Source organism: Podarcis tiliguerta, assembly GCF_965153285.1.
Source record: "Podarcis tiliguerta genome assembly, chromosome: Z".
Lineage (NCBI taxonomy): Eukaryota > Metazoa > Chordata > Lepidosauria > Squamata > Lacertidae > Podarcis > Podarcis tiliguerta.
The window spans coordinates 18297840-18319250 of NC_139553.1; the positions used below are offsets into that span (position 1 = coordinate 18297840).

A 21411-nucleotide genomic window follows, 5' to 3' on the forward strand; every position below is an offset into this window, starting at 1 on the left:
ACAACCTGTGGGTCCCCGATGTTGTTGAACTACAATTCCCATCACCCCTAGCTAGCAAGGCCAGAGCTCAGGGATGATGGGACTTGTAGTCCAACATCTGGGGACCCACAGGTTGAGAACCGCTGCATTAGTGTGTTGTATACAGTATAAGGATGGGGAGGAGAAGGGGGGAGAGGGGGATGGGGTGGTAAAACTTACTTTCTTTTGCTTAGTGTATGCTTAGTGTATTTGCTTTTTGTGGCAGTGCAACCTGAGTAGGTTCTTTCTACAGTCATACCTCGGGTAAAATATGCTTCAGGTTGAGCGCTTTCAGGTTGTGCTCCGTGGAGACCCGGAATTAACAGAACGTGTTACTTCCAGGTTTCGCCTCATTTCTCAACCTGTGGGTCCCAGATGTTGTTGAACTACAACTCCCATCACCCTTAGCTAGCAAGGCCAGAGCTCAGGGATGATGCGAGTTGTAGTTCAACAACATCTGGGGACCCACAGGTTGAGAACCACTGCATTAGTGTGTTGTATACAGTACAGTGGTACCTCGGGTTAAGTACTTAATTCTTTCCGGAGGTTTGTTCTTAACCTGAAACTGTTCTTAACCTGAAGCACCACTTTAGCTAATGGGGCCTCCTGCTGCCGCCACACCGCAGGAGCACGATTTCTGTTCTCATCCTGAAGCAAAGTTCTTAACCCGAGGTAATATTTCTGGGTTAGCGGAGTCTGTAACCTGAAGTGTTTGTAACCCGAGGTACCACTGTATAAGGATGGGGAAGAAAAGGGGGGGGAGAGGGGGATGGGGTGGTAAAACTTACTTTCTTTTGCTTAGTGTATGCTTAGAATATTTGCATTTTGTGGCAGTGCCACCTGAGTTGTTCTCTTTCTACAGTCACACCTCGGGTTAAATATGCTTCCGGTTGAGCGCTTTTGGGTTGCGCTCCGCGGTGACCCGGAAGTAAAGGAACGCGTTACTTCCAGGTTTCGCCGCATTTCTCAACCTGTGGGTCCCAGATGTTGTTGAACTACAACTCCCATCATTCCTAGCTAGCAAGGCCAGAGCTCAGGGATGATGGGAGTTGTAGTCCAACATCTGGGGACCCTCAGGTTGAGAACCGCTGCATTAGTGTGTTGTATACAGTATAAGGATGGGGGAGAGGGGGGGGAGAGGGGGATGGGGTGGTAAAACTTGCTTTCTTTAACTTAGTGTATGCTTAGTGTATTTGCTTTTTGTGGTAGTGCCACCTGAGTAGTTTCTCTTTCTACAGTCATACCTCGGGTTAAATATGCTTCAAGTTGAGCGCTTTCGGGTTGCGCTCCGCGGTGACCCAGAAGTAACGGAATGCGTTACTTCCGGGTTTCGCCGCATGCGCAGACGCGGGTTGCATTCGCTTCAGGATGCGAACGGGTATCCGTTCTCAACCTTTGGGTCCCAGATGTTGTTGAACTACAACTCCCATCATTCCTAGCTAGCAAGGCCAGAGCTCAGGGATGATGGGACTTGTAGTCCAACAACATCTGGGGACCCACACTTGAGAACCGCTGCATTAGTGTGTTGTATACAGTATAAGGATGGGGGAGAGGGGGGTGGGGTGGTAAAACTTACGTTCTTTTGCTTAGTGTATGCTTAGTGTATTTGCTTTTTGTGGCATTGCCACCCGAGTAGGTTCTCTTTCTACAGTCACACCTCGGGTTAAATATGCTTCGGGTTGAGCGCTTTCGGGTTGCACTCCACAGTGACTGGGAAGTAACAGAACGTGTTACTTCTGGGTTTCGCCGCATTTCTCAACCTCCGGGTCCCCAATGTTGTTGAACTACAACTCCCATTACCCCTAGCTAGCAAGGCCAGAACTCAGGGATGATGGGAGTTGTAGTCCAACAACATCTGGCAACTTACAGGTTGAGAACTGCTGCATTAGTGTGTTGTATACAATATAAGGATGGGGAAGAGAAGAGTGAGAGGGGGGTGGGGTGGTAAAACTTACTTTCTTTTGCTTAGTGTATGCTTAGTGTATTTGCTTTTTGTGGCATTGGCATCTGAGTATTTCTCTTTCTACAGTCATACCTCAGGTTAAATATGCTTCAGGTTGAGTGCTTTTGGGTTGCGCTCCGTGGTGACCTGGAAGTAACGGAACGTGTTACTTCCGGGTTTCGCTGCATTTCTCAACCTGTGGGCCCCAGATGTTGTTGAACTACAACTCCCATCATTCCTAGCTAGCAAGGCCAGAGCTCAGGGATGATGGGAGTTGTAGTCCAACAACATCTGGCAACCTACAGGTTGAGAATTGCTGCATTAGTGTGTTGTATACAGTATAAGGATGGGGAAGAGAGGGGGGTGGGGTGGTAAAACTTACTTTCTTTTGCTTAGTGTATGCTTAGTGTATTTGCTTTTTGTGGCAGTGACACCTGAGTAGGTTCTCTTTCTACAGTCATACCTCAGGTTAAATATGCTTCAGGTTGAGTGCTTTTGGGTTGCACTCCGCGGTGACCCGGAAGTAACGGAACACGTTACTTCCGGGTTTCACCACATGCGCAGACGCGGGTTGCATTCGCTTCAGGATGCGAACGGGTATGCGGAACAGATCCCGTTCGTATCCAGAGGTACCATGGTATTCACTTTCTGTATTTCCTTGGTAGTGAGAGAAGGTGGTGGGGCAGGGTTTGGTTGGTTGTCTTTAGTTGGAACAGCTCTTGTTTTCTGATGTTAAGAGCTGATTGACAGTGAAATGGACTCCCTTGGAAGGTGGGGGACTCTCTGTCATTGGAAGTTTTAAGCAGAGGTTGAGTGGCCATCTATCATGGATGCTTTAGTTGATATTCCTGCATTGCAGAGTATATGGCTCTTGGGATCCCTTTCAGCTCTCCAATTCTACCATCAGGAAGTTCTTCCTGATGTTTAGTTGGAATCTCCTTTCTTGTAACTTGAAGCCCTTGGTTCGCTTCCTACCCTCCAGAGCAGGAGAAAACAAGCTTGCTCCATCTTCCATATTTGAGGATGGCTATTGTATCTCCTCTCAATTGTCTCTTCTCCAGGCTAAACATACCCAACTCCCTCATAAGGCTTTTCCAAACCCTTCATCATCCTGGTCTCCCTTCTCTGCACACATTCCAGCTTATCAATAAACTTCTTAAACTGTGGTGCCCAGAACTGGACACAGTACTTGTGCATCACTTAATTAAAATGTGTTTTACAGATGCATACTGTTAAAAGTTTTGGTGTACGTACAGGAATACAGGTTTTCAATTTATTTGTTTTGGAGGGTGCCTCCAGGAAATGTAAAGAAAATGGATCAATGCTAGGCCAAGTTGTAAGCAGGCCTCTTGGGATCCAGCCCTCACCTTCTTCTGCTCCCCATCACTCTCCCCACCACAGGAGTGCACTGTGAGATCAACATAGACGACTGCAGCCCACCCTTTGACCCCAACACCTTCGCCCCCAAGTGCTTCAACAACGGGCGGTGTGTGGACCGCGTGGGGGGCTACAGCTGCATCTGCCTGCTGGGCTTCGTTGGGGAGCGCTGTGAGGGTGACGTCAACGAGTGCCTGTCCAACCCTTGTGACCCGCTAGGAACCCAGAACTGTGTGCAGCGCATCAACGACTACGTGTGCGAGTGTCGTCTTGGGTATTCTGGTGAGCACCACAAGGCTCCCCCCAAAAAACACATGGTCTTTGGTGTTTTCCTCCCTCTTGCTTTTTCTCCAAGGATTACTGGCTGATGTTGACAGTAAAGGTATTCTCCAGTCCTAATGCAAACATGCAGTTTAATATAGGTGGTTCATATACCCAAAGATTATAAGCCATGGACTGTATCTAGTAAGAATATAAGAAGAGATCTTCAGCTGGATCAGGGCAACTCAGCATCCTTTTCCCACATTAACCAAAGCTGGTGCTACAGTGGGAAGTCCACAATCAGTACCCAAATGCAACAGCACTTTCTCCTTCTGTGGTTTCCAGCAGCTTGTATTCAGGGGCATTCTGCTCTGACAGTGGAGGGAGAACATAGGCCTTATCCTGCTCCATGTCTTTGCCCCCCCCTTTAGAGTTTATCTATGCACTGTGTAAAAAAGTACTTTGTTTTTGTTTGCCCTGAAGATAGTGCATAGACTATCTTAGCTGGGAGTCCTACTCCCTGCCTTTTCCCACCTGGCCTGTGGGAGAGGGCCAGGGCCCTGCCTGACGACTCTCAGCTACAAAAGATGAGGCTGCTGAACAGACTCTTGTGCTGGGGTATTGCTTAGTGGAGGTTGTTGCTGTTCCTGGTATTAATTTTTTGCAGGCTTGTTTTTAGATCTTCTTTTCATTTAAGTGGAATTTTTTCGGGTTTGCTGTGTGCTTTCCCCCCCCTGTGTTTTATTTATTGTTCGGGGCCATTTTTGTAATTGTGTAATTACATAGTTTTAACTGTGCAAAGGCAGTATACAAATAAAATGATGATGATAATTAAACCCCCCACCCCCCAGGAGGCAGTGATGGCCACAAACCTAGCCTGCTTTAAAAGAAGGTTAGACAGAGAGCTAGAGATTGCTGCTAATCAAGATGGCAATGCTCTTGCCTCCACAGCAATGCTTTTGAATACCAGTTGCTTGAAATCCCAAGGAGGGAAGAGTTCGCTTGTGCCCAGGTCCCCCAAAGGTATCTGGTTGGCCACTGTGAGAACAGAATGCTGGATGAGATTGGGTGCCTTTGGCCAGAACCAGAAGGCTCTTCTTAGCTTCTTAATATCTTCAACTTTTCCCTTTCTAGAGAAGATACATGGGGTGGAGTGGGCTGCCCTGATGGCATAGACCTCTTCTTTTCAGCCAATAGGTATCCATCAGCCCCCCCCCCCCAACTAGTAAAAGAGTGTGCACATGGGATTTCGGAGGTGGAGAGATGCAGCTGTTTTACTGCTGAGGTCCAGGCGAAATGTTGGGGGTGATGGCGGGGCAACCTGACGAGGCTTTCTCCATCCCCTTTCCAGGACGCCACTGTGAGACGGTGGTAGACGGCTGCCGGAACCAGCCCTGCAAGAACGGTGGGACCTGTGCAGTGGCCAGCAACACACAGCACGGCTACATCTGCAGGTGCCCTCCGGTGTGTAGTCAGCTTTTGGTTTTAAAGGACAAGCTGTGGGGTTCAGAGACGGAAGCAGCCTCTAGGGCTGGGTGGGATTATTTACGCCCCTTCCTAGCCAGCATCTGTTTTGCTTAGGAGTTGCTGGATGAGGAAAGGCCGTGGTTCGGTGGTAAATCAGCTGTGTTGCATGCAGAAAATCCTAGGTTCAATCCCCAGGTTCAATCCCAGGAAGAGCTGGGCACATCCAGTGAGTCTAAAACCTTAGAGAGCCCCTGCAAGTTAGTGTAGACAATACTGAGCTAGATGGATCAATTGCACTGACTTGGAAGAACACAGTTTCCCATGTTTCTGTTTATTTCATCCCCTTATTCATAACTTTGAGGACTAGAACCTTGCTTTATTCTTAGGAGAAGGGCCATAGTTCAGCAGGTAGTGCATCTGCTCCACACGCAGAAGTTCCCATGTATATATATGCAACCCTGCCAGGCAAGTGTGGACAGGGGAGCACATGATCTCTGAAAAAAAAAGGACTGATTCTGCTCATCTGAACACCAGGAGACTGTAGCAGCTATCAGTAAAGAGTATGCTGACCTCTACTGACTTCAGCATAAACTGCAAATTTAGGGTTGCAACCAATGCTAGTCCTGCTCAGAGTGGACCCACCAAAACGTGCAGACTTAAGTTAGTAATGCCCATTCTTTAGCTGGGATTCTAGCATTCAGGGGGTTGAGCTAGATGCACCCCCACCCCCACCAGCAGCCGGACAAAAGCAGTAGCCAGACCAACGGCAAAGCAGGTAAAACTTTTGCCACCACGTTCCTGCTTTGCCATGCAGCTGCTCCCCTCTGAAGGGAGATAATGGATAGTTCCTGGAGGAGGACACTGACCAACCCACTGCTGATATAAAACAGTTGGCCTGAGAACAGAGTTTGGGGCACGTTGGTGAGGTTAAAAGTTGGAGAAATAGTTGGTGAAATCTGCTCATTAGTGGGTAGGAAATCTGCTCATTAGTGGGTGAGTGTATTCTTGGTTTATTATTTGATGATAATAGTTAATGTTGTTTGTTATTTATATAGAGAGGGTGTTTTTTCTTTTTTCTTTTCATAAGTATTGTGTTAGACCAGAGCTTTCCAAACTGTATCGTGACACGTTAGTGTGTTGGCTGCAGTGTGTAGGAGTCTCACGTGAATATTCCCCGTGCTCCTCCTGGGGCTGAAAAGGGATTAGTTTAACCTCTGGTTTGCTAGGAAAACTGAATTATGGTGTTGCAAAGTGATGCATGCCTAAAAAATGTATCACCAACATGAAAAGTTGGGAAAGCTCTGTGTTAGACAATATATTGATTCCCCCCCCTTTTCTCCTCCCTTTTGGGAGGAGAATATTTGCGTGTGTGCATGTATTACTGTAAGTCAATTGGAGACCTTCAAGTAACAAGCAACAAATAAGTTTAACAGATAATAATAATAATAATAATAGTAATAGTAGTAATAGTAGTAGTAGTAGTAATAATAATAATAATAATAATAATGACCCCTTGGAGGCCTTCCCACTTTACTCTTCTGTGATTTGATGACTGCCTCTAGAGTAGTCTCAGTCGTTCCATTCTTTGCCCTCTGCAGGACTGGGACGGTGCCACGTGTGAGAACGACGCCCGCGCCTGCGGACCGTTGCGGTGCCTGAACGGCGGCACCTGCATCTCCACCCAGAAGAGCTCCAGGTGCCTCTGCCCACTGGGCTTTAGCGGAGCTGCCTGCCAGTTCTCATCTGGCAGCCCCTGCCACTCCAGCCCCTGCTACAACGGGGGCACCTGCCAGGCTGCCAAGGAGCCACCCCACTACCGCTGCAACTGCCCAGCCCGGTTCAACGGTCTGAACTGCCACATCTTGGACTACGACTTCACAGGTGGTCTTGGCCAGAACATCACTCCACCTCCCTTGGAGGAGAAGTGCGAGATCCCTGTGTGTGCCAGTCACGCCGGCAACAAGATCTGTGACGCCCAGTGCAACAACCACGCTTGCGGCTGGGACGGCGGTGACTGCTCCCTGAATTTCAACGACCCCTGGAAGAACTGCTCCCAGTCCCTCCAGTGCTGGGACTACTTCAACAACGGGCGCTGTGACACCCAGTGCAACAACACCGGCTGCCTGTACGACGGTTTCGACTGCCAGAAGATGGAGGGGCAGTGCAAGTGAGTGGAGTTTAAACTGTTTTTAACATTGGGTCACAATGCACTTTGATATCAAAGTTATGTTTTAATTGTTGTAAGTCCCCACCCTGGGACTTTAGGTGGAAGGGCAGATAATAAAATTGTAGTAGTAGTAGTAATAATAACAGTAACAATTTACTTCTGGGGCTAAAGGATGTGCCTGTTTGCTTTTTTATGATGAGAGTTATGTGGAAAGAGCAGGGAGGGCCCAGAAGCAAAAGGTTGTTTCTTCTTTCTTCTACCCCTCCTTCTCCTTCTTCCTCCTCTTCTTCTCATTTTTTTTATTTTTGAGCTACTATTCACCTTCTAAACCATCATCTCAGGGCAATTTACATATAATTTAAACAATTCAAAAGACAAAGACAACAAATATATGTAGAAACACAAGTGAAACCCAAACCAGTGGGCACTCATGTCAAATACTCATTTATCCAGCTGAGAAAGCCTTTTGGGGACAAAATGGCCCTTCAACTGTTTCCAAAAAGCACAGATTGTGGAGCTTATCGTATCTCATCAGGGATGCTGCTCCAAAGGACGGGCAGCCACACTAAAGGCCCTGCTCTGAGTGACTATGGGGCTGAAGCAACCAGAATTGTGCACAGTCCCCCAAATGTGGCCACACCATAGACTTGTATAATGGCATTATAGATACCGGGCAGTTTTGTTTTCAACTCCTTCTCCTCCTCTCCCCATTGCCTGCACAGCCCTCTGTACGACCAGTACTGCAAGGACCACTTCTCTGATGGACACTGCGACCAGGGCTGCAACAACGCGGAGTGTGAGTGGGACGGTCTCGACTGTGCCAACAACGTTCCCGAAAAGCTGGCGGACGGCACTTTGGTGGTGGTGGTGCTGACCTCCCCAGAGAACTTAAAGAACAACTCCTTGAACTTCCTGCGGGAGCTCAGCCGCATTCTTCACACCAATGTGGTCTTCAAGAAGGATGAGCAGGGCGAGTACATGATATTCCCCTACTACGGCAAGCCAGAGGAGCTCAAAAAGCACCACATCAAGCGGTCGTTGGCGAGCTGGCCAGATGTGAGTGATGCTGTCTTCAAGATAAGATCTAAGCTGTATAGGACCATCCTTGACAGACACAGGAGGGAGATGGACCATGTGGACATCTGCGGGTGAGTGGCTCGGCTGGGGCTCTCTGGGAGCAGGGAGGAGGAGTTTGTTGTCTGCACTGACTGGCAGTGACTCCAGAATTTCTGGCACAGAGTCTCTCCTGGCCCAACTTGCCATTGGGGCCTTCTGCATACAAAGCAGGTGCTCTGTAGCTGAGCCATGGCTCTTCCCCTAAAAACAAAGATTCTGGTCCTCATCATTCTGAAAAAAGGGGCTGAATTTTATAGGCACCTAGGAACCTGTCCATCCAAGATTATTGCTTCTTACTCCCACTTTCTTTTCCTCTTCCAATACTTGCAGATCAATCGTTCACCTGGAGATTGACAATCGCCAGTGTGTCCAGTCCTCTTCTCAGTGCTTCCAAAGTACCACAGATGTGGCGGCCTTCCTTGGTGCTTTGGCCTCGCGGGGCAGCCTGGACTTCCCATACAAAATCGAAGCTGTTAAGAGTAAGTCTGCCACATGTGCAGGAAACACCTGCTGATGCGTTAGCAGCCCTGCTGGCATATCCCGGGAAGCTGGGCCGCCTCTGCCCCAGTCAGCTTTTGCCCCTAGCAGTTTTTCACTTTCTTTTACAAAAGCTACATACCACTTGATTGCAATGAAAGCTTTGAGCCGGGGCTGCCCAGGGTGTGGTCCACGGATGAGCTTCAATCAGGTGGTCCACCCATGCATGCCTATGGATCTGAGGTTGGAGATGGGAGATGGCACACTCTTTGCATTAAATGTTTTTAATTGTGTCTTTCTTGTTCATTTATTTATTTGAAGCATTTGTACCAGGCTCTTCAGTCAAAAAGGCTCCCAGAGCAGCTTTCATACAGTCAAAACAAGGCAGTCCCTACCTAGAGGCTTAAAATAAAAATTTAAAAAGGCATGATACACAAAGGAAAAGGCACAAGGAGGGAAGAGGAAAACCAAAACACAGGCAACAGTTTCTAAACAGTTGGTCCTCTTACAACGAGCTTGCACAATCCAGGGGCAGGAAAGGCCTGATGGGGCTGGTCTGTCACAGCAGAGCCAAGGGAGTGTTTTTATCACTTCCTTTTATTTATTCTGTTGTATTTTATTGCATTGCAATTAGAATTCCATGAGGCAGTAAAATAATAATAATAAATTATTTGTACCTCACCCATCTGACTGGGTTGCCCCTGCCACTTTGGGTGGCTTCCAGCTTATATAAAAACATAGTAAAACATTACACCTTAAAAAGCTTCTCTATGCAGAACTGCCTTCAGATGTTTCCTAAATTATATAATTGCTCATCTCATCTCTTTAACAGCTGACGGGAGGGCGTTCCACAGGGTGGGTGCCACTACCAAGAAGGCCTTCTGCCTGGCAGGCAGGAATTTAAGAATGCAGCTAAAAACCACACAACATCTAGCATGGTGCATTTCCGTTTCTACAACAAGCTGAGAAATAATTCAGTGGTCCACTGAGACCCTCAGCAATTTTCAGGTGGTCTGTTTTTGGGGGTGGGGAGAATTTTGGAGCCATTGCTCTAAGCATTTTCCAAAAAGATAAAAGCCTGACAACATTAAAGGACTAAGAAATACAGATAAATGACAGCTTAAAGCACATATTTAAAAGCATATAAAAATTATTAAAATCAACAGTAGGCTAAAAACCAGATTAAAACACTTGTCATCATTCAATATTTCTGGATGGACTTTCCTCAACAAACATATTTTAAGTGGGAGCCAAAAAGAATATGCTTTTTAGCCTATTGCTGGTTTCAGTTATTTTTGGAATGATTTAAATGGTGGGTTTTTTGCTGGTAATTTTGTTGTTTTGGGGGGTTGTTTCCCCCCTCAACAATCAAATGGTATATAATTTTTATGGAAGAAATTCAAAAGAGTTACAGTATATGATGTTTGTCTTAAACAATATCGTAAAAAGAACTTGATTCCTCTTTAATAAGGAAGTGGCATCTCTTTAACTCTTTTTTAGTTCTTCTTCGAAGTTCTGTCTTGATGGTTCCGCCCCTCTCTCATCCATAGCTGATTCCAAAATCATTACTGCTGGGGGAGGATGAAGGAGTTGGGGGGGGGGCGGAGAGAGAGAGAGAGAGAGTGCAAAGTTAACCCCACAACCCAAACCTTGTAATCGATCAGTGACACGCAGAGTGTTGAAGTTTGCATCTTCCAAATCCCCCTTCAATCCTTTTGACTTAACAGCTCAATGTGAATGCAATGATTTGAAGTTTGCTTAATCCTTTATCCGTGAAAGGAGGAAGGGGGGGAACCCTCTCCCCCTCCAGCGCTGCAGATACAGAAACAGTTTGCAATTCTGATGAACAGCGTAGAAAAATGACCTTATTTTTTCCAGGGGGCCTTGGAGGAGTTTGGGGGCAGTGAGTGGGGAGGGGTGGGGGTTCGGTTGCAGGCGGAAGAATCAAGACACAGCCAGGCTGGCAGCTTATTAACTTAATTTCACTGCATTTTGCCTTCTGCCTCCACTCAGAGATGCATCTTAACTCGAGGTCCTCTCGTCACACTCTGCCTCTCATTCTCTCCTAGGTGAAAGTACTGACCCCGAAAAGAGCACCCAGTGGTACCCTATGTACATGGTGGTGCCTGGTGTCTTTCTCCTCCTCTTCATTGGTTTCGGGGTTCTGGCATCGCGCAAGCGGCGGAGGGAACATGGGCAGCTCTGGTTCCCCGAGGGCTTCAAAGTGACCGAGTCCAGCAAGAAGAAGCGCAGAGAGCCCCTGGGGGAGGATTCTGTGGGGCTGAAGTGAGTAATCCCCCTCTTCACCTCTTCCCGGGTTTCCTTTGTTGCCATTTGGTTGGGTGGGGAGGGAGGGAAAGGCCCTTTCCCGCCTCCTTCCTGGGTTGCTGCTGTTGTTGGGGACCATAGTTCTTTTTATTCACCAAGCTGGTGCCCTCCAGATGTTTCGGACTACAACCCCCATCAGTCCCAGCCACCATGGTCTGATGGGAGTTTTAATGCAAAAATCCAGAGGGCACAGAGTTTTGCCAAAGGCTTGATGTTAGCTTTTCACTCTGCACATTTAAAAAAAGTTGGTTTTAATTTTTACTGTGCCACAGCTCTCTGGATGACAAGCTGGAGAGGAAGGGAAATCTGGTGTCAAAATGTTTTTGGGAGGGATATTCTGAGCCCAATTTAAGTGTCAGTTTTTCCAGGCCATTGAAATGAACACGTGGAGTGTCCAGGGAAGGGTGGTGGAAGCCAGAAGGCCGGGCAGTTCAGAGCAAGGGCTTTAGCCCTTCACAGAGTAGACCCACTGAAATTGATGAGCATGGCTAACTTAGATCCATTACTGTAGTCCTCCTTTGGCTTGGAGGAAAGAAGGATCCTTTCGGGTTTGGGCACAACCTGCCCATCTGCTTTTGTATGCTTTCTCCAAGTGTAGCACCAAGGTTTTACGGCATATATAAAAAGCAGATTGGTGCATCATCCACACAGGGCAGAAATAGCACACTGAGGCTGGTGGAAGGACTTTGGAGAGGCTTGGTCCTTAATTTAGCTTCTTTTCCCGCTTCTAAGCAAGTTCCCACGTACAGTGCCCAGCTCTGATAAATGATGTCTGAAATGTCACCTAGGGTGTGGCACAGCTTGGACAAATCTAAGTATGGCAGGGGAAACTTTTTAAATCATCATCATCCTTGATTACTCCATTTAGCCCTTGGTGAAAAAATGCAGAGTTTGGTTTTTCTAGAGGTGGATCTAATTTCCTATTTTTTTCTCCATGAAGACCCTTGAAAAATGCTTCCAATGGGACCCTGATGGACGACAACCAGAATGAGTGGGGTGATGAGGAGACACTAGACACCAAGAAGTTCAGGGTAAGCCAGCAAGCTGCTGTTTCCATGCCGTTTCAGCCTTAAAGGCACTCACTAATTCATAGGTCTCTTCCATCCTGTTTGGATGCATTTGGTATGCAGTGCGAGTCCTTCCCTCATCCCTGGCCCAATGGAACTTTTTGACACCCCCCAGGTCCCCCCCAGGCTTACCTTGCTATCCCACAACAGCCAAGGCCCCTATGGGCATCTGTAGATCTCCCTGCCTGATTTCACTAAAAGGCCCCTATCTTTGGTCCTGTCTTTAAAAAGCAAGTTTCTTGTCCTCAGCAGAAGATCAGCACATTGCTCCTTCCTTCCTTGCCTTCTCCCCCTTTGCCTCTCCAGTTTCAGGAAATACTGGAAAACCCGCTTATGCAAAATTAAACAACTCTCATTCTGATAATAGAATTTAGCTTTCCGTATCGTGTAGTGGCAGGGTTCATTTTATATTTGTTGAAGTTGGGGGCAGAGGGGATAACTCTTGTTTTCAACTCAGCAGCACAATGTGCGAGAAAGAGTAGAGTTTTATGTCTGAAAGGATCCTTTAAAACCTCAATCGCCTCTCTTCCCAGGTGGAAGAACAGGCCATGTTGCCGGACATGAATGACCAGGCTGACCACAGGCAGTGGACACAGCAGCACCTGGATGCAGCCGACCTGCGCATCTCCTCCATGGCACCCACCCCACCCCAAGGGGAAATTGATGCTGACTGTATGGATGTCAACGTGCGAGGACCAGGTAAGGAGGGTGTGTGGGTGTCAAGCCTCTCTCTTCCTCCCTTTCTGTGATTTTATCAGGGGAAAGGAGGGCAATGCCAGGAGGGAGGGCATTAGAGCTGGCCCAGGGGAAGAACGGAACAGCAAGCAGGCCAGGTGGGATTTTGGGAGAGGAACAGGAGTAGATCAGCTCTTTAAAAGAGGATCAGACAAATTTGATAGCCTTCTCTTTCTCCATTGACAGCTACTAGCTATGATAGCTATACTCTTGTTTCCATGGTTGGAAGCAGTAATGATTCCAAATATCAGTAGCTGGAAATGGCAGGAGGAGAGAGTTGCTCTTGTGGTTCACGTTCTGCTTTCAGGTTTCCCAGAAGAGGCATGTGGTTCGTCATTGTAAGGACAGGATGCTGGACTGAATGGGCCCTCTTTGGTCTGGTCCAGAAACAAGACACTTGTTCTTAGATCCCAATCATCTTCAGGCTTAGTTCAGGCCCTGGTACTTTGATATCATGGGAGTGCATCCAGGCACTGTCATTGCGCTTCTGACAGATTTCCCTCCACTTGTGCCTTGGCAGATGGATTCACGCCACTGATGATCGCCTCCTGCAGCGGAGGTGGGCTGGAGATGGGCAACAGTGAAGAGGAGGAGGACGCCCCAGCCGTGATTTCAGACTTCATCTACCAGGGGGCCAGCTTGCACAACCAAACAGATCGCACTGGGGAGACAGCCCTCCACCTGGCCGCCCGCTACTCACGCTCAGACGCAGCCAAGAGACTGCTGGAAGCCAGTGCCGATGCCAACATCCAAGACCACATGGGAAAGACGCCACTCCACGCTGCTGTCTCGGCCGACGCTCAGGGGGTCTTCCAGGTAAGGCGAGTCCAGTGCTTCCAAAGCTTGGGAGCAGTGCAGGAGGGCTGAGTAGCTCCCTCCCTGTTGGAGAGGGTTGAACTTGATGAGACTTGAGGTCCCTTTCCACCCTAAAATTCTATGATTCCTATCATTCTGGGACTCTAGTGCAAAAGCCCCCAGAGATTGCTGTGCTCATTGCCGGGCAATCATTCTGCCTTCCCAGTGAGGTTTTTCTTTTTTCATCCAACCCTCCTGCAATGCAAAGCAGGAACTTTTGAGTTTCTAGTTAGCTTCATGTGGCTTTCAGCTAGGTGGCTGTAGAACGGACATTCACTCTCTTGCCCTGCCAGGATGTCAAATAACCAAGATGTCTCTCTTTCCTGGGACAGATTCTGATCAGGAACAGGGCCACCGACCTGGATGCCCGCATGCACGATGGGACCACCCCTCTCATCCTGGCTGCCCGTTTGGCTGTGGAGGGCATGCTGGAAGACCTCATCAGCTGCCACGCAGACGTCAATGCGGTTGATGACCTAGGTACCTGGCATTCCCAAAGCATTCTGGGGAAGGGTGAAGGGCTCATGGTCATGGCCTTAACATTTGTGCCTTTGTGTCCATAGGGAAATCAGCGCTGCACTGGGCTGCTGCCGTGAATAATATTGATGCCGCTGTTGTGCTGTTGAAGAACGGGGCAAATAAAGACATGCAGAATAACAAGGTGAGAAGGGAGGGGGCTTCTTCCTGGAGCAGGGCTGGGCCAGTGCGAGGCAGAGCCACTGGCCATCCAGCCAAGGACGGGACCAGCAATCTTCAATGACAGGGTCAGAAGCTTTGCTGGAATAAGCTGCGAAATAGGAGAGAGGTGCCCTGGCATCTTGTGGTCTTCCCTGGGCAGAAGGAGAAGTTTATCGTTTATCTGCAATTTAGGATGGGAAACAGGGAGTTAGCTTTAAGTGAACTTGAATTGCATCCGTTTGACGATGCAGGATAGGCAAAAGAAAGTCCTTCATGCAGCATATAGTTAAACTATAAAACTCCCTCCCACAAGAGGCAGGGACGGCCACCAACCTAGATGACTTTAGAAGAGGACAAGACTAAGTTCATGGAAGAGAAGATTATCAGTGACCACTGGCCATGATGGCTATGCTCTGCAACACTTCTGAATACAAGTTGCTCGAAACTGCAAAAGGGGAGAGGGCTCTTTTGCTTCCAGTTGGGGCGTCTGGTTAGCCACTGTGAGGACAGGATGCTGGACCAAGTAGGCCATTGGCCTGATCCAGCTGCAGAGCTCTTCTTATGTTCTTAAGCTGCAGCTAGACCTTTCATTGTGTAAAGCAAATTGATAAATGTAAGGAATGACTAATAATACTTCAGCTGCATAACCCTGTTCATTTTGGAGAAGAGCCTCTACTAAGTCTGCTTTCTTCTTCCCTTTCCTCCCATGCCTTTAGGAGGAGACCCCTCTGTTCCTGGCGGCCAGAGAAGGGAGCTACGAGACGGCCAAGGTCCTCCTAGACAACTTCGCCAACCGGGACATCACAGACCACATGGACCGCCTGCCACGGGACATCGCCCAGGAGCGCATGCACCATGATATCGTCCGCCTCCTGGACGAGTACAACCTGGTGCGCAGCCCCCCTTTGCACAGCGGGCCCCTGGGGGCACCTACCCTCTCCCCGCCCCTCTGCTCGCCTAGCAGTTACATCGGCAGCCTGAAGCCAGCTATGCAGGGCAAAAAGGCGCGGAAGCCCAGCGCCAAGGGACTGATCTGCAATGGGAAGGAGTCCTCCAAGGACCTCAAGGCCCGCCGGAAGAAGTCGCAGGAAGGCAAAGGCTGCCTGCTGGACAGCTCCAGTGTCCTCTCCCCAGTCGACTCCCTAGAGTCCCCCCGTGGGTACTTGTCTGATGTGGCATCTCCTCCCTTGATGACCTCCCCCTTCCAACTGTCGCCCTCCATGCCCCTCAACCACCTGCCAGGGATGCCCGATGCCCACCTGAGCATGAACCACCTCAACCTGGTGGGCAAGCAAGACCTTGGCCTGGGTGCCAGTCGGATGCAACAGCCCTTCGACTCGGTGCCCCCGCGGCTCTCCCACCTGCCCACCTCCAACGCCACTGTCATGAATTTCACCGTGAGCGGAGCGCCTGGCCTGAGCGGGCAATGCAGCTGGCTGAGTCAGATGCAGAGCGGCATTCAGGTGCAGGGCCAATACAACCCTATGCGGAATGGCCTGCAGCAGGGGGCACTTCCGCAGGGCCAGGCCCTCCAGCACGGTCTTCTGACCTCCCTCCACAACGGGCTGCCCACCACCACCTTGTCCCAGATTATGAACTACCAGGCCATGCCCAACGGCCGCCTGCCAGCCAATGCCCAGCCCCATCTCCTGCAGGCACAGCAGCTGCAGCAGATCCAGCAGCAAAGCATGCAGCAGCAGCAGCAGCAGACCCACAGCACCGCCCCCAATGCCGGGAGTGCAAACTTCCTGGGGAATGAGCTGGGCCAGCCTGACTTGCAGCAGCAAGTGAATGGCGGGGCTCTGGCAGTCCACACCATCCTGCCCCAGGACAACCAGGTCCTGGCCACCTCCCTGCCCTCTGCCCTCACTCAGCCCATGACCACCACCCAGTTCCTGACTCCACCCTCCCAGCACAGCTACTCCTCCCCCTTGGACAACACCCCCAGCCACCAGCTCCAGGTGCCAGACCACCCATTCTTGACACCTTCCCCGGAGTCGCCGGACCAATGGTCGAGCTCATCTCCACACTCCAACCTGTCAGATTGGTCCGAGGGCATCTCAAGCCCGCCCACCAGCATGCAGTCGCAGATGGGGCACATCCCAGAGGCGTTCAAGTAGAGCAAGAGGGGAACCACTTGGGCAGGCGACCCCAGAGAGTTTCCTTCGGAGGGAGACGCTTCTTTGGTTGAACCAGAGTAACCTTTGGTTTGAGTTTCTGTGTTTTTATATATATATATATATAAAAAGAAAAAGTATTTTTACATACGATGTAAGAGGGAAATTTCAACGTTTTTCTTCCTTCGTTAGTATTTATTTATGTACTACATGAAAACACTGCCTTTTTTATTTATAAGTTTTGTTGAGAGCTCAGTGGGATGCATTTGCTGTGGTCCAAATTTTAAAATCTTATTAATGGGGTTTGATTGCCTGCTTTGCTCTCTCTTGCTTACTACTATTTTTTTTTTTTAAGGACATCCTCTTTAAACAAAAACTTTTATACCACAAGGATGTTCTTGTGCAGAGAGGTTTTCTTTTGTAAAGCTGTAAGCAAAGACCCATGATTATATAGTGACATTTATTTATTGAACAAGATATTTCTTTTCCTGTTTTTGTTTTTAATTCTGGAAAAATAGGGAGGATGGGCACATTTTTTCAACAAAAGTTTACCTATTTGAAGGGAAATTATAATTTAAACATAAGTTGATGGTTTTTTGCGGGGGGAGGGTAGTTGTTGATTGTTTTTGTTGGGTTTTGTTTTGTTTTTGTTTTTTTGTTTTGTTTTGTTAAGTGCTTTAAAATATTCCCTTGTATGAGGGTGGATAGAGTCGGGGAATATTATGAGACAGCAGCCATGAATTTCTGTTTTAAAGTTTCAGTATTATATAGTTTATCTCGCTTGTCCTTTTTTGCATGATAGCAAGCTTTACTTCTTTTTTATTTATTTGAAATACTGCCTATGATCAAAAATCAGGATCACGGGTTCTAAGCTATAAATGAAATCCCAATGCTTCCTTTGGGGCCCACCCTCCAACTTCCCTTCTCCAAAAAAGTCTTGTGCTCAAAAAGGCTTTTGGTGCAGAGGAAGAAACTTTACTTTGACTCCAGGAAAGCTTTGTGGTTTTTCTCTAAATTGTCCCAATCGTGCTATTTTTAAAGCACCCATCACCTTGGGGGGTGTTGCCATTTTAAGAATCACATTTCTTACTATGAGAAGGCTTAACAAAATACTGTTGATTATGACAGGCAGGAGATATATGTGTCTGTGTGAAAACATAAGCTGTATAGGTTAGGGTTACCCAGAGGGAGGGTTGGTGTGTCTGTGCAGTGTAGAGAAACCTCAGGGTATGAGCCCCAGGCCATTAGTCACGTGGCAATAGGCTCACCTATAAATATCACAGCGCTGTAATTTCCCAGAAGGGGTTGATCCTAGCAACCCATTCACTTCTATGGAAGAGAGTGAAAAGGTGCTGCACTCAGGGACATGTCTTGGAGAGGGTGCCGCTTCAACCTTCTTCCTGCCCCCGTTGCTTCCAGTGTAGCCCAATGCAGCAACTGCAAATCCCACCCTCTCATCTCGTGAGTGGCTCTCACCTTTCATCTGTAGAGTCCTCAGTGGAATTCACTGTGTTCCTGTCCCACTTGAATATTGGGAGCTGGAGAGTGGAACTCTGGGTGGAAATTAAACCCTGCTTGCCAGAATCTAGGGCAGCAGTTCCAACCCCCCCCCCTCCAATCTTTCTGCCCGCCCCACATGCAGGAGGGCAGTGACGGGGGCATGGGGGGTGGGGATACCTAGAACTTGATGGGCTGGCAAAACATTTGCTTGGTTGGCCCTTTGGGAGATGCCGGTGCCAAACTGGCCAGGCCCCACTTAGGTGTTCCTGACTTTGAAATGAGTTTTACAGCCCGACTTGGGTTGGACTCTTGTCATCACAGGACACCCCCAGAAAGCAAAAAGGGGCTGAATTCATTGTTTTTAAGACAGGGGGAGAAAGAGAGAGAGAGATATTGCAAAGTCTTCCGGAATGGCACGTTGGATGTTTGCTCTTATGGCAATAAGGAGAATGGGGAAGGGGGTCGACTTTGTAAAAATAAAAATAAAAATTATTATATATATAAATATATAGTATAAGCCTATGGCAAAGCTAATGTTCTGTAAATAAGTTTTTTGTTCTGTTTTGTTTTTACTTAAAGAAAAGAGAGATAAAGGGTGGATTTTGTTTAAAAAATCTAAAACGGTTTCAAGTTGAAAGTGAAAGTGGTTTAGAGGTGGGTGAGATATTGCTCAAGAGAAGGAGCCCAATCCACCAAAAAGTTCACTGAGAGAGAGAGTCATTGAACTGAACAAGGCCTTTGTGTGACCACAGCGCTCTTTTGAGAACGAGTTCATTTCACTGGCAGGATTTGCCAAGTGAGCCACCCTTGAAGACTTCAATCTGACACACATTTCATTTGGCGCTCATGCCACTGACTTTGCAGGGGCTTCCTGATTCAGAAACACTTCCCTTATGCAGTGGTACCTCGGGTTAAGAACTTAATTCGTTCCAGAGGTCCTTAACCTGGAGCAACCACTTCCTGGTTAGTGGAGTTTGTAACTCAAAGCATCTGTAACCCGAGGTACCACTGTACTAACATATCCAAGTTGCCGGCTTTGTTGGGGTGGGGGCATTCCAATATTCTGCGCGTTTATTGTGCTACGGTGGTCCTCTGTCCAGCTGGACCTCACCTTGACACACTCAAGCATCGTGCATGCACACCCTGCTTGTGGGGGGAGCCTCTTGAATACCCACCTCTTACGAAGCATGGCGAAGTGCTGTTATTGGGACATCCCTAAAGCAAAGTGATTTTTAAACACCCTCTGGTGTTCATTGTTTTATGTTTTATAAACTAGAGTGTAGTTTCTTAAGTGTGGGGGTGGGTGGGATGGGATGGATGTGGGTGGTAAAAAAGCACCCTTCCATAATAAAAATGTTCAAGCAAAATGTGTAGTTTGCAAAAGGATGTATTTTTTTGTTTTTGTTTTGTTAACTGATTTGCAATAAAGTATGCCCCCGGGGCATCTAGAAATTCTACAAAAGTTGAAATGTGGTTTTTCCCCCTCCTTCTTAATCCTGCATCTGTTGCTGGGAATCACAGGTGGGGGGAATTGCTGCTGTTGCGCTCAGGTTTTGGTTGTTGGCTTCTCATTGGGGCATCTGGTTGGCCACTGTTGAAGACAAAGGTGCTAAACAAGGTGACCCAACTCTCATACTATTTAACATTCTTATAACAGTTTTTTATTTTTAATGGAGCTTCATAAGAAAATACAGTCGTACCTTGGTTGACAAACGCCTTGCGACTCAAAACGTTTTGGCTCCCGAACACCGCAAACCCGGAAGTGAATGTTCTGGTTTGCAAACGTTCTTTGGAACCTGGACGTCCGACGGGGCTTCCGCGGCTTGCAATTCGCTGCAGGAGCCAATCAGAAGCTGCACCTTGTTTTCCAAACATTTTGGAAGTGAAACGGACTTCTGGAACTGATTCCGTTCAACTTCCAAGGTGCCACTGTACATTGCTTCAAGCAGCAAAACACTTATTGTCTGGAAAGGCTTAAAGTTACCGTATTTTTCGCTCTATAAGACGCACCAGACCACAAGACGCACCTAGTTTTTGGAGGAGGAAAACAAGAAAAAAAATATTCTGAATCTCAGAAGCCAGAACATCAAGAGGGATCGCTGCGCAGTGAAAGCAGCAATCCCTCTTGCTGTTCTGGCTTCTGGGATAGCTGCGCAGCCTGCATTCGCTCCATAAGATGCACACACATTTCCCCTTATTTTTTAGGAGGGAAAAAGTGAGTCTTATAGAGCAAAAAATACGGTACTTAAGGGTATATCCAAGTAAGTTGGCAGATGCATTGAAATTAAGATGGATAGGTTTTCATTTCACTAGGTCTACTCTGAGTAGGAACAACATCGGATGTGATCCCTTCTTTTTAAAAAAAACATTGTAAAAATTAACTTCCAGCAGCCAACAATTTTGAGTAGTCTTGCATCTTGCTGATTCAGCAAAATCCTGCCTAGATATTACAGGTATACTCATTTAGCAGGATGTAAAAAAAAATGCAGAGCATTTGCCATGGAAACTCCTCCCCCCCCGCCCACAATTTAATGAGAGTCCTTTGAGGAATACCCTTTTAAGCACTGACCCTGAAAGGTGAGCCCTCCTTGCTGCAAAACAGAAGCCAGTTTGCAAATTTAACACTGGCCGCTAAATCCACCTTGTCAGGTGGGGCCTGCATGTTTCAGCCACTCTGAGATCTCTGCTATTGACCTTTTCCACTATAAATAAAGGAGAGGCCCACTGGGGGGGAAACGGCAAATCACTACAAAAGGAACTGTTTCTCTGACCAAACACCACAAACCTGGAAGTGAATGTTCTGGTTTGCAAAAGTTCTTTGGAACCTGGACGTCCGACAGGGCTTCCCCGGCTTCCGATTGGCTGCACCTTGGTTGACAAACATTTTGGAAGGCAAACTGACTTCTGGAACGGATTCCGTTCAACTTCCGAGGCGCCACTGTACATTGCCTCAAGCAGCAAAACACTTTTTGTCTGGTAAGGTTTAAAGTTACTTAAGGGTGTATCCAAGTAAGTTGGTGGATGCATTGAAATTAAGCTGGATAGGTTTATACAATAATAAGCAGGCAGGAAATATAAGATCCCTAGCTTGTCGGTAGTATATGGGAAAAGGATCTAGGGGTCTTAGTAGACCTCAAGCTCAACATGAGTCAGCTGTGTGACGCAGTGGCAAAAAAGGCTAATGCAGTTCTAGGCTGCATCAAGAGAAATATAGTGGCCCAATCAAGGAAAGTTACAGTCCTTCTCTATTTTGCCTTGATCAGACTACAACTGGAGTACTGTATCCAGTTCTGGGCACCACAATCT

The 21411-nt window shown here is 47.8% G+C and overlaps 1 protein-coding gene across 2 annotated transcripts in view; it reads left to right on the top strand.

Moving 5' to 3' along the window:
• Window positions 1-19567, top strand: part of NOTCH1 (notch receptor 1) — a 97170-nt gene extending 77603 nt beyond the window's left edge. For both annotated transcript variants that reach the window (XM_083423265.1, XM_083423266.1), the window contains 12 exons: window positions 3362-3619; window positions 4950-5062; window positions 6664-7232; window positions 7955-8380; window positions 8679-8827; window positions 10895-11111; window positions 12094-12184; window positions 12754-12919; window positions 13476-13771; window positions 14143-14290; window positions 14374-14471; window positions 15205-19567. In XM_083423265.1, coding sequence (XP_083279391.1) covers window positions 3362-3619; window positions 4950-5062; window positions 6664-7232; window positions 7955-8380; window positions 8679-8827; window positions 10895-11111; window positions 12094-12184; window positions 12754-12919; window positions 13476-13771; window positions 14143-14290; window positions 14374-14471; window positions 15205-16608 — 3935 coding nt within the window. In that variant the 3' untranslated portion in view covers window positions 16609-19567. The remainder of the gene's footprint in view (window positions 1-3361; window positions 3620-4949; window positions 5063-6663; window positions 7233-7954; window positions 8381-8678; window positions 8828-10894; window positions 11112-12093; window positions 12185-12753; window positions 12920-13475; window positions 13772-14142; window positions 14291-14373; window positions 14472-15204) is intronic.
• The last annotated feature ends 1844 nt before the right edge of the window (window positions 19568-21411 follow it).